This window comes from Centroberyx affinis, unplaced genomic scaffold (assembly GCF_046629955.1).
Source record: "Centroberyx affinis isolate AG114_WGS23_722 - 3 ecotype Tasmania unplaced genomic scaffold, CSIRO-AGI_Caff_v1 ptg003015l_1, whole genome shotgun sequence".
NCBI classification, from domain to species: Eukaryota; Metazoa; Chordata; class Actinopteri; order Beryciformes; family Berycidae; genus Centroberyx; species Centroberyx affinis.
The window spans coordinates 430,308-443,055 of NW_027281113.1; the positions used below are offsets into that span (position 1 = coordinate 430,308).

General features: G+C 39.7%; 1 protein-coding gene across 1 annotated transcript; it reads left to right on the forward strand.

The window, feature by feature from the left end:
- Positions 1-5,514: 5,514 nt before the first annotated feature.
- On the forward strand, positions 5,515-12,502 carry myoz1a (myozenin 1a). Its single transcript, XM_071537315.1, has 6 exons — positions 5,515-5,655; positions 7,843-7,929; positions 8,976-9,163; positions 9,907-10,186; positions 10,925-11,084; positions 11,760-12,502. Exons 2-6 carry the CDS (start codon positions 7,845-7,847, stop codon positions 11,992-11,994), a joined length of 948 nt encoding a protein of 315 aa, XP_071393416.1. The 5' UTR covers positions 5,515-5,655; positions 7,843-7,844; the 3' UTR covers positions 11,995-12,502.
- Positions 12,503-12,748: the final 246 nt, after the last annotated feature.

Below are 12,748 nucleotides of genomic sequence, written 5' to 3' on the forward strand. Positions count from 1 at the left end.
TCTCACCTTGTATTAAACAAATAACACTGATGAAGGAATGTGTATTTTGTTTTGTTTTATTGTGACTTAATCTGATATGGCGCATGGGGAAGGTAATTGACTGAGAGGCACCGGCATTTGTAAATGGGTTTAAGTTATGAGAGTGGCTGTGGATAGGGGTTTAGGCAGGTGCTTTCAAACCTTGCCAGATGACTGAATAGCTGACAAGTCTCCAGTGGCATTTTTATTTAAAGGTACAATCCACCATTTCACAGAAATGGGAGTGATCAGATGCAGCAGTATGCCATAAAATTGAGACTTCTGATTGAATTATAGTTTTGCAATCCCACAGCCTGTAGAAATTAAGAGCATGACTAGGAAAGTTTGGGTTCTGAAGTTTGTTAGAGAAACAGAAGGAAGAGTGTGAAAGAGGCACAGAAGTTTAATAATGCCGGTGCCTCTCCAAGAAATGGACGCTAGTAAATTTTTGGATGTTTTAATGGCCATAAACCCTGACATAGTGGCATGTCAATGCTGGTAACAAGTCAAGTGAAAAAAAGTAATGAGGAGATGAAAATGTTATTTTCAGTTGTGGGGTTCTTAACCTGAATGGAGCTGAGGGTATACTTTTGTTATTTTTTATTATTTTTAAAACATTACATTATCTTAGAGCTGTATCTTGTTTTCATAGTATTACGCTTCCAAATAAAGTTGTGGATATAGTTTTGTTGAGGTGTAAAATATAATAAGTACATGTTTCTGGATGTAGTTACATTAACTAATGAGTGTGAAAATGGTTGTTAATAATGCTAAAGTAGGGCAGTAAATTCTTTATTCTGACTAGGAGACAAGACATTTTTAGGGGAATAAAATTAGATTTGAAAGCCTTCCAACTGTCTGACATGTCTGATTTGACACTGCCCCCTGTTGTTGATTGTGTGACCCTGCCATCTTGCAGTACATGCTTAATGCACCTACATGCTTACATTAAAAGGATACAAAGTTGAGGCGTACATTAAATATTACTACTGTATATTAGTTTTAATAAAATATACATTTTATAAAACACACAGGGTAAAAAATAGCCTCCTTTTACAGGGGGAATGAGTGAGCCTATGGCTAAGCCTAGGTGGTTGATTTCTGGTGAAAACCAGTGAAAACCAAAGTCACATGTCACAGTCATAGCTATAGAGACCTATTTGCATTCATGTTTACCACAACATGCATGTGTTCATTCAGTCAAGAAAATCTACATATATATATAAATGTAGGCTACATTACACAAAGTCTAACAGTCAGAAATGGAATGCATTTGATCTATGAATGATTTAAGACCACAAGGGGGAGACACAAACTAAGAAAACCAAAACACAGGTACTGTACATGACAAAGTACTCTCCTTATGAATCACTTCTAGTTTATGCAAACCAAGAGTCCAAACTGTACAGTAGCAAAGTACACTGAATGTGCTGTATAGTCAGGAAACACTTCCACCTGCAATAGTGCTGCCGTGTGCATACACAGAGGAGAGACAGGAGAAATCTATCTCACAAAAAATGTAATCACACATTTACATGCATTGTACCAATGCATGTAAATGTCACACTGACAAATTACCTAACTTGGCAGTGAAATGAAAAAAAAAAAAAAACCTATTACTGTCACTGGCTTATGTAATGCCACTTTCTATCTGCACTGGTCTTTTTATAGAGTCTTATTCACCCACAGAGTTACTTCTTTGCAGGGTGCACCAGGGTGGTGCAGTAGTTAGAGAGACTGTCCTATAACTTACAGGTCCCAGGTTTGATCCCCACAGCAGCCAATGTATCCATAGTCAAGTGTCCTTAAGCAGGACAGTGAACCTTTACCTTTTCACTTCATAAGTTGCTCTGGATAACAACATCAGCAATGTACATAACATGTCAATGTAATGCATAAACACAAATATCAGATATCAACATTGCATGGAAATCTAATCTTAAATTTAACATAGCACTGCATGTGTAGTATGCAGAGGTGGGGACTCGAGTCACAATTTTAATTGCTTGAGACTTGATTTCATGCATGAAGAGAACACTTGAGATTTGATTTGGGACTTGACTTTGACTTTAAAAAGGTTTCTAAAGTCTTGACAAAAGATCTAGTGTATGTGTAAATTATGTGTTAATTACGTGTGAAGATGCACTTACCAAGTTTTTATGCTATTAAAACGATATTGCATTGACAAATCCTACATATTTTGTTTTAGAAGATATTAAATTGATACTGTACTCTTGATTTGTTCTGGCTTTACTTGGTAATCTACATTTATACTTGGGACTTGACTTAAGACTGTGCCTGACTTGTGACTGACTTGGGACTCAAACAAAGTTGACATGGTCACATCTCTGGTAATGTGTCTTTTCTTGTCCTAACAACCATTTGCCATTCAGTGGTGCTGTTGGCTCTCTGTTGAATTCCAGCTCAGAACTTCATCCGGACTCCCTCGGTGAAGGAGGGAACAGCATGCAGTCATACAGGCATTTAGTTGCCACCCTCACAAGGCAGGCCTGGTGCCTATATTTAGGGCTGTTAATATCCAAACAGTAGACTATTTATGGCCAAAAAGACCTTTTGCCAGGCCACCATTGTAAATAAGAATTTGTTCTAAATTGAACTGCTTTAAAAAGGTTAGATAAAAATAAAACTGGCTGCTCAGTGCCTTTGAAAGGCACTTGAAAGGCTATGTATTATTATTTATAATAATATGTATTATTATTTATTTTGAATAAAGTCATATAGTCATCATCATTTCTGATGACAGAAATAGAGCTAAGATGACTATACACCACATAGTTTTTGATAATCGGATTTGACACTTGCAACAAATGTAATGTAAATTAACACGTAAGGTTAGTGTTTCATGTATAGAAAAGACTAGTCTGTCGCTTGTGCGTCGACTAATGGGGATCCACAAGAAACAATAAACAATAAACAATTTTTTTGCACTGTTCTTCTTGGAATTAACATAGAAATACTGAGTGTGAGTATTTCTATGTTGGTGGGAAACCAAACTAAATATAAAGTAAATAGTATATTCTCTGCAATTGTATCATGTGAAGACTTTTTTCTCTGATAGTCTTTCATTAGATTGAAACAATTTGTTTTTTTACTTTATATTTCTATGAAAACTAACTAAATTGATTAGATACTAGGTGATGGTATATGCATTACATGACAACATAACCTAACTTTGCTATTCTGTTCTACATTTCCATCAGCTTGCCAGAGGAATTTTACCTGTTAATTCCAGTAATTTGTCAATGGTTAGTCAGAGCGGCAGTATGTGAGGTAGAAGAATTAGGTATTGAGATTTTGGGAAGAATCCAACTCCAGGCAACTGGCTGAGACCAAAAAGGCAGCATGATAGTAATGATGATAATAATAATAATAATAATAATAATAATAATAAGAAGAAGAAGAAGAAGAAGAAGAAGAAGAATGATGATAATAATAATAATCATCATAATCATCATAATCATAATCATAATCATAATTCGTAATATGTATAATACGTAGGGTTAGCTACAGAACAGCGCCTCTGGAGCTGGCAGGGATTCAGTGCCTTGCTCAGGGACACCTCAGCAGGTCTGATTTTTGCCGTCATGCGGGCTTGAACTTGGGCTCACCAGCTGAAAGACAGTCTCCTTACTCACTGCACCACAACAAAATGGTCCATGGGGATGCTCGCAACTTTTTTATTAAGAAAATATCACTAAATAATAATAATAGCTATGCAAATCTACAGATAAATGCATTGGCAGATTGAACATAAAAAAGTTTAATTTTGCTTTTAAGCTTTCATAAGAATAATATGACAACATTAGCATCACAGTACAGCATGACTAGCATGACAGCATTCACGTTTTCACACACTTATTTCCATTGACCAGCATGGAGCCGGCCAACATTCAGAGGGAGCCCTTGTCAGATTCAGTGGAGCCTACAGGGTCCAAGGCCTAAATTTAAGCTGAGGACTCGGAGGCCATAAAGACAGGCAGCTCATTGAGGACGCCCAGGATCCTCAGCCAACCTCGAACAGTACCGGGCTGCTTTGTCAGCTCCTCCTCCCTCAGCCAGGCTGTTGTTGCCGCTCCACTTACAACAGACAAGCTGCGGTGTGGGGTTACGCTGAGCATCGCAGGCATGCTGAACTGAAGATCAGGATGTTCACAAAATTATCAGAATGTAATATTCTGCATGCACAATGCAGTTCACAAAACAAATTTTTTCTTGAATATATTCTGATCAAAGATTGCAGAACTATACACATCTAATGAGACAGTGATCATGATTTATAGAATATCCCCAAATTAGTTTGTGATTTTCCTTATATTCTCATACAGTAGGCACATGGAATTATTATCTTTGTGAATGCATAAATTAATGTGTTAACTCTGGCACACACATGATCTTTTAATTATGTTATTGTGTACACCATAATTGTATAACTCATTTTGAGTGACACTGATATAGCATATTGATTAATGTGTGTCTTAATAGCACCAACACAGACTTAACACATGCTGGTGTTGACTTACATAATTTTGCAGGAAGATATCAAATTCAGCCTTAAAGTGTAATTCCCGATAAATAAGATTTATAGGATAGGATAGGATTTGGATAGGATTAGATAGGATTTGGACAAAATTTGAAGCATGTTGCGTTGGTCTCGTTGATTCCCATTCAATTAACATTAGACACTAACCATTTTCCAAATGTTTGTGTAATGATTTTCAGGGAACAAAACCATGCATTCAAATTGCATTTGGCCCCTAGAATGTTCTCAAACCAAAGAGAATTCTGAATACCAAAGGAAAAAAACAGGCATTGTCTTTAATGATTATTGGCCTTTGCATGCTTGGGACACCAACACTATGACATCAGCTGCTTTGGCCACACAAACATTTGCCCAGTGAGCTATCTGAGAGCTCTGCACCCATATGTCCATCATGTCCAATCACAGGATGCCGCAGGGAAACTGAAAATGTGACAATCTAGTGTTAGGTTGAAGGTAATTAATGAAGGGGAAAAGGAGCAAACCAATTACCTCACTTCGCAACACACAAACCGACACGCACTTAATGTACACACATATGCTCCAGCTCAAACATGCCATCTCTCTCTCTCTCTCTGTACCCCAAACACACCCTGGAGTCCTTTGAGGCTATCTTATAACTGAGATAAGTTCCCCCTCCGTTCCGTTCCCCTCGTTCTTTGCGACTAAATTTAGGTCTCTGAGCCATCTGTGAGAATGATTTTGCTCTCTTAATATCCCCATCAGCACTTTGAGCTGCCCAACAGAGATTTCTCCCCCCCTTAACAGCACCCCCCCAACGCCCCCCAACCCCACCCAACCCCCTGTTCATACTCCTACTCTCAACCACCTCCTCCTCCCCTCTTGACACCGCCGCTGCTGCCACCCACACCCCCACCCCCCACCCCTCTGGAAGATCTGCCATCTGAGTGAAGGGTGGGTTTTGCACTCCGCGGGACCAGGATCCAGCCATAGGGTCAGAGGCACTGAGGGATTTGTAAACTTGTGATCGAGATCACCAACATTGAGCCCTGGGTCTCTTCTTCTCTCTCCGGTATTTATAGGCCTGTCTCTCACCTCAGGATTACAACAAAAACCCGGTGAGTGGATCTGCATCCCATCAGTGTGGTTTGTTCTACTAACCAACCAGCAGCTTGGGTTTAACCAGAGGCCGGCCACTGCAAAACGGGAAGAGGGAATAAAGATGTGCGACAGCTTTCCGTTAATAAGCTGCGGGGGGTAGCAATTGCCGCAACTGCTCTTGGGAAAAGGAAGAGGATCTCAGCAACTCAATGAAGCAGTTCATTAACTTACTGATTTTGTGGATAAAATGCTTATGATGCTGCCAACCAACGCAGCAAAATGGCACTGGGAGTCCCTTTGCTGCTTTTAGAGTTTCTCAGTACGTCTTAAAATGACCGAAGGAATAGGAGAATGTGCTGGCCATCCTTCACTGCGTGCGCTGCAAAGATTTTATATGGTGTTACCAAATCCTGGCTGCAATACTCAGCTGAGAGGGGGGTGGGAAACCTGAGTGCCAGTCGTCCGCAGCTTGTGGTCATTTTTAGGGTAATTAAAGGGCGTCTAGAGACCTCCCCCTCCCTAACATCTCCCATCACAACCACCACAATTATCACTCGAGTTTTAAGAGAGATTCAAACATACCCTCAGAATTGTTTTCTAGTGGTTTGCATTGTGTCCTTATGGGTTGTGTCAAGCTCATTTGATAGTCCAATGACGCCGTTACTCGTCGCTAAAATGTCTTGGCTGGAAATGGCATTTAAAAATAGCTGCAGCGGATTGAGTTACAGCCAGTAGATGTGATGTGATGTTTTGCCACTTAAAGAAACTGCTAAGAGCTGAAGGCCCCAATAGACTGAAATCAGCGTGACATAAACACTGATAATGTAAAGATAATGTAAGGAACGCCATGTAACCTCCACCAGACACATATGATGATTTAAGCTTTACCTAAGGTTACTTTACTTAAGGTTTTGCTGAGCATGCATACTCTTTTTCAGCAACACACTGAATCAAATTCCTAGTCACATTCACACCAGGTTGATGTTTCTGTTGTTCAGCTGTGTGCTCCGACAGTTAGTGATACCTTGCTTAAAGCCACCTCGACAGATGAGAGAGGGGAGAGAATTACTCCCACCTTCCCCGCCCAGATTTTCCCGTGGCTGCAGATTCGGAACGATCAGATCAGATGATATGAATAATGCCAAATGCTATTTTGTGATCCCGAGGCCTTGGGTTTACAGCAATAGAGTTGCACAGGAATCTCTTGATCATTGATCTCCCGCCGGAACTGTGTTTCTGTTTATGTTCACCCAGTGTGTGTACGGTGTCTAGTGTCTCCAAACAAAACCGTACAGCAGGCTATATGTTTCCTGTGGGCCAGACATCTGTTTGGCCGGGGAATGCGGGGAATCCGAGGGCACTGACATCACCCTTGAACTTGAAAAATGAGCAGGGTCCATGCTGTCTGTCTGATCATGGCCTCATACGCCTGGGTCCCGTGGTTTCGCTTTCAGGGGTTGTTTTTGGCGGTGGTGGTGATGGTGGAGGAGTGATCTTGAGACTTTCAGCATAACAGTCAATCAAAGGGCAGAATGTTCAAGTTTCTTTCAATTTTGCGTGAAATATGCCTCAATATTAAAAGCAAAAACAACTTCCTTCAGTGCAGAAATTTGAACTTTTGTACTTGATATAAAAGTATTATGTAACATGAATAAATTTCTGTCTCTGAACTCCAATCCGGAGAAGGAGGAGTGTAACCAGTGACATCATCAAGTACAACTTTCTAAAGTACAGGGGGTTTGACTTTGTAGACTTACACATAATCTGAGCTTTTAAAAATGAGTTTTATTTTATAGAAGTGTTAAAAACTCAAGAAAACTAGAAAAAAAAGGTACCCATATCCCTTGAAAATCAGTCTGGATAGCGTCACAGTGTCACAAAATCATATTCTGATGCACTTTCTAGAGCAGCTTGATGAAATCCTAAATTACATATTTTATCTCTCTTGTTTCTAGCTTTGGGAGAAAGTTCATTTTCACAAATCTTAACAAAACGGTCCACGTCTATCACTGGAGTAACATCCGTGAATTATGCTTGAAATGTGGATTCAGCTGGATATTCAATTTAATATTAATAGATTTTAGGAGTTTTTTGCTTCTATTTTTTTGTAACCAGGGATAACACAAATGTTTTGCCTGTTGATACGACAGTAACCGTGGAGTGACCTTTTCACAGCCGTGCTCTGTTCTCCTCCCACCCTGCAGTCATGCCTCTGGGAACACCTGCCCCCCCAAACAAGCGGAAAAAGCCCTCCAGGATCATCACTGACCTGTCACATATCGCTCAGGATGGTAAGGCTAATTACATAAAATTATGAGAATATAATACTCCTCAACAACTGAAACCCTTTCAAATAAACACAGTACACATAAATAGATGGATGATAGGTGATAGGTGGGTGGAGCACGTTTGTAATTCGACAGGGACGTTGAGGTTTTGTTTACAGTACAGTAAAAACAATAAGACACACTAAAAAACAATGAAAATCAATAATAGAAATCCAGTCCAGACTTTTTAGTATAAAGAATGAGGTTCTCCCTTCAGATTATGAGATATACTGTACCTTTGTATCATCAAAGGTCACTTGGTGTACTGTAATATGAAGAGCTAATCTCCAGTTAAATTATTTCAAGAGAAAGCAGGAGGCGGCAGCTGTGGTGACACATGTCTGTGTGTTGCGCTACACTGACTTGCAGTTCCAGCGAGCTGCTAAATCATATCAATTTGCACTATTTATATCCTACTGTAGGTTTTGATGAAGGTGGATATAAATAAAAAGACAGATAGTGAGGAAATAGAGCGGGTGTCTTGAAACAAATTGGCCATTAATATTTGCTTTCCTTTCTTTGCTTTTCCTTTCTTTACAGAGGAAAAACATTGAACTGTCTTTTAAAGTGAACTTTTAATCACTATCAAATCTATGAGCCAGCACAAATATATAAACAAAATGGACAGTACGGAAAAGAAAACATTACAAGATGTGCAAGGAAGACCAAAATAGACAGCAAGGCCGTATATAGCGGCTCCATAAGAGATATAAGAATATGTCTTAATAAGAGAAATAATAATTACAATAAATTATATATGAAAGTGCATGCCTCACACACATGCACGCACATACACACACACACACACACACACACACACACACACACACACACACACACACACACAGAGTGGAATCAGGTCATGATTACACATATCCATGAACAACACAGAGCGCTGTGAATCACAACCCACAATCATTGTATTAGACAGACATTCTGTAATTGTATTAGAAAGACATACAGTACGTTTGCTTGGATACCCATCCTAACCCACTCTCACCTTCATCCAGAGTATGAGTCAGAGCCAGAGGCGTCCGAGTTCGACCTGGGGACGAAGATCAGGACTCCCAAAGACATCATGCTGGAGGAGCTGTCCCTGATGAAGAACCGAGGCTCCAAGATGTTCAGGATGAGGCAGCAGAGGGTGGAGAAGTTCATCTATGAGAACAACCCCGACCTCTTCAGCAGTGAGTCTATGGTGAGAGCCTAGTACATGGAAAACAAAACTAACAACCTCTCTGAAATTTCACTGAAAAATGTAATAACCTAAATAATATTCCATGGAAAACTGTTGCTCATGATGTTTAAAGAAACTAAATCTGTGGAATATTACTTTACTGTAGTAGCCTTACTAGCCTGGATGCAGCCCTGTCAATCACTCATTTTAATTTTCATTCATATTTTTAAATAACAACATGACCATTTGAATTATGTAATTCATGGGATTAGCACAGCTGTATTTGGACTTGCTTTCCTGAATTCAAAGTCACCTGGACCAATGAAATCTCAGCACTCAGATCATTCCTCATCAATGGCACTAGATGAGAGTTGTTTTAATCATCTGGGTACAAGTAAACACAGGATAATGGCATCAATCAGCATAGACTCAGGAAACCACTGCCAGGCCTTTGAATCCTGAAGTTCAAATTGTGAATCTGTCAATACTATCTGAAAGCCTACCTTTCAGACTAAACTAGGATAATAAAAAGTGGCAAGATGTGAGTGATGTGTATCTGTGGGAAGTTTACGGAGGTGTGCTAGTTTATCTGTAACACTTTAACTATAAATTTGTTATAGTTATAGTATAGTATATTTGGTATAGTGGTCAGAAGAGAAAGGTCTCAGTATTGGAAGTCAGAGGGCTGAGCAGGGTTAGAAAATGACAGTGTAGGTTAACACCCAACGCCCGGTTCCGTCTGTTTTGAATGTTTTTGTTTTCAGGACAACTTCCAGAAGCTGGTTCCCACTCTGGGGGGGCAGATGATGGGTGCTGGGGGGCACCTAATCGGCAAGCAGTCTGGACGGCTGGTCGGAGTCGGGGTCGTGGGGCTGGCCGGGGGGCAGAGCGGCGGGGGGGCGCCTGTGCCCCCTCCAAAGCCCGGCAGCAAAGGGGCAGGAGCAGCGGGGGCAGGAGGGCTGGGAGGGGCCGGAGGACAAGGAGGCGGTGGCCTTGGGCAAGATGGGACAGGAGCAGGAGGGAGTGAGTGGTCTCCACTGAAAGGTGGGTATCCGTTTATTTTAACAGGAATGTTACAAGAGGTTTTTGTTTTTAGTGCTCTTAACTTGCCACAAAGCCTGCACAAATCCTGATATGAATATGGATTCAAACTGCTTGAAGTGACTTTGCTTACCATGCACTTGACTGGCCACAAGAATCACTTGAAATATCAACTAATGAATGAATGTATATAATACTATAATGTAATATAATATATATTTGATTTGGCTGATTTTTTCTGGCAAATCTTTTCAATCTTATCTACAGCCGTCCACACACTTTCACACACACACACACACACACATCTTTTACACATATTTTGTCACATCTTTTAAATCACTTCTTAAAACCTATTTTATGGACTTGCTTTTATGTGATGTCTTTACCCTATTATTTTATCCTCACATTGTCTTACTCTATGTTCTTGTTTTTACTTGTTCTATCTTGTCTTTATTTGTTTTATTTATTCATTTATTTTTTGTTATTTTATGATTATGCTGTTTAATTTTTATTTGATTTGCAAAAAGGTTTATTATTGTTATTAGTTTATTATTAGTGGTATTAGTATTTTATAAACAACTACACAGTAAAATCCACACTTCACAAAGGTTTTAATGACATATATGAAATTACCCACAAATTTATCAAATATTAACCAACTACAGTTAGTTACAACTATACAGATGTGTGCTACTAACTCCAGTGTGCCGTGTCTTCTGGCTGTGGACTTTCCCCTCACAGGTGGTGGAACAGATGACCGAAGTAAGATTCATGTGAAGACGTATATGTCACCATGGGAGAAAGCCATGAAAGGTGATGAGAGCCTGACAGCCACTCTGAAATCTACAATGCCCGGTCCCATTTCTTTTAAGGAACTGCCCAAGTACAAATGCTTCAACAGGTAATTCCCTCAAGGTTCTTTGTGACAGATATTATTGTTTTTCATTCTTTGGTGGGGTTTTCTATATTAATTATTTATTATTATCACTACCAGAACAGAATACAAAGCGTGTTGAGTGTTGACACTCGTAGCCTACAATCAAGGCATGTGCTACGTTATGATATTGCTTTGGAAATTTATGATTTTCAAATGATATCTACTGTGAGACATTGAGCTGCCTCACTCATCTGTCACCATCTAGTCCATTTATGATCTATCATCGATTTTTATCTTTGCTTCATCTTTATTTTCCATTACTGTCATTACAAATGTGTTAGCCTGGTTAAATAACAGTTAAAGCCCAAATCTATAACTGCAGTCTTACAATTACCCTCTGTAGAAACAGTGCTGCTCTTTGTTTGAATGAATTGATTTGAATCAATTGAATTGATTCATCGAACTGGCTATATTTTTTTCTCAAACTGAGTGATGGAGCAGGGACTGAAAGTACTGTATGTAATGGCTAAATAGGAGTTTTATGTGTAATTTATAGCTTAAGAATGTTATTTTACTTTGGTAATCTTTGTAGACAGTGGAATAAAACGGGTCATGAAAGCCACCAAGTCAATACGCCATAAATTTATATCGGCAAATTAAGCCGGATTGGGGCTTTTATCCTTTCCCTTGCTCTGTTAGGAGTGCCATGCCCTTTGGAGGCTACGAGAAGGCCAACCAGCTCATGAAATTCCAGCTGCCGGACATCGAGGCGACCAAAGAGGAGCCTGAACCGGCAGTGGTTTACCAGCAAGACATTGGCTGCCGGCCCTCCTTCAACCGCACTCCTATTGGCTGGGTGGGCAGCAGCGAGCCCAGCAGCATTCACATGGAGACGGATGTCGTGCCCTTTGATGGAGAGACCGATGACCTGTGAAAAACACTCATACTGTGATGACACTCATTATGCACACACACACACACAAGCATGCACGCATGCATACACGTACGCATGCACACGCAGGATAGATGAGCTTACAATCGGATAACTATATTACTGATGGAGTTGAATCTCTCAGTGTGGATAACAGATTGCATATGAAAGGCAATCATGTTGTTATCTTGCTCAGTATTTGATCATGAGGCAAAGAAACCGGATATAGAGGTTATTGAAGGATGAAACAGTAAATGTTTCTTTGTTAAGTTTTTAGCAGCACGAGTTCAGTCCAAACACTCTTTTTAGGCTTTGTTTCCTTTGTATGTGCATGCAGTCTGGAAGTCAACTTGTTGCAAAATAGTTTTTGTTCTTCAGCTTACAGCCTTTGTTATTTACCAATGCCTTTTTGTTGTTAAGGCCTTATGACTAATTTAAATTTTGGTTGTGCTATGGAAACCTTAGTAAACTACCTTCAGGATGCATAGAATCAATGCATAGCCTACTGTACCACTCACAGTTTCTTCACAATAAACCTTGTCAAATTTTAATATTCCTCTAGTAGTGTGATTCATATTTCAAGGAAAATGCCTTTGTGTGTCTGTAGGCTTTGAAACATCATTTGTTGTTATTTTTTTTGGTCAACATTAAGATCAGAGCAACATTTATGATCTGTAACTCAGCTTTAGTTGAGGCCATCACGTAAAACATTCGCACACCAAGAACAGTCACACATGGATTATGATGGATTATGGCT

Excerpts from the sequence above, each read along its gene's own strand:
- myoz1a (XM_071537315.1), top strand. The coding sequence starts at position 7,845 with ATGCCTCTGGGAACACCTGCCCCCCCAAACAAGCGGAAAAAGCCCTCC. Across the intron at positions 10,187-10,924 it reads TGAGTGGTCTCCACTGAAAG|GTGGTGGAACAGATGACCGA; the intron begins GTGGGTATCCGT and ends TTCCCCTCACAG. Across the intron at positions 11,085-11,759 it reads AAGTACAAATGCTTCAACAG|GAGTGCCATGCCCTTTGGAG; the intron begins GTAATTCCCTCA and ends TTGCTCTGTTAG.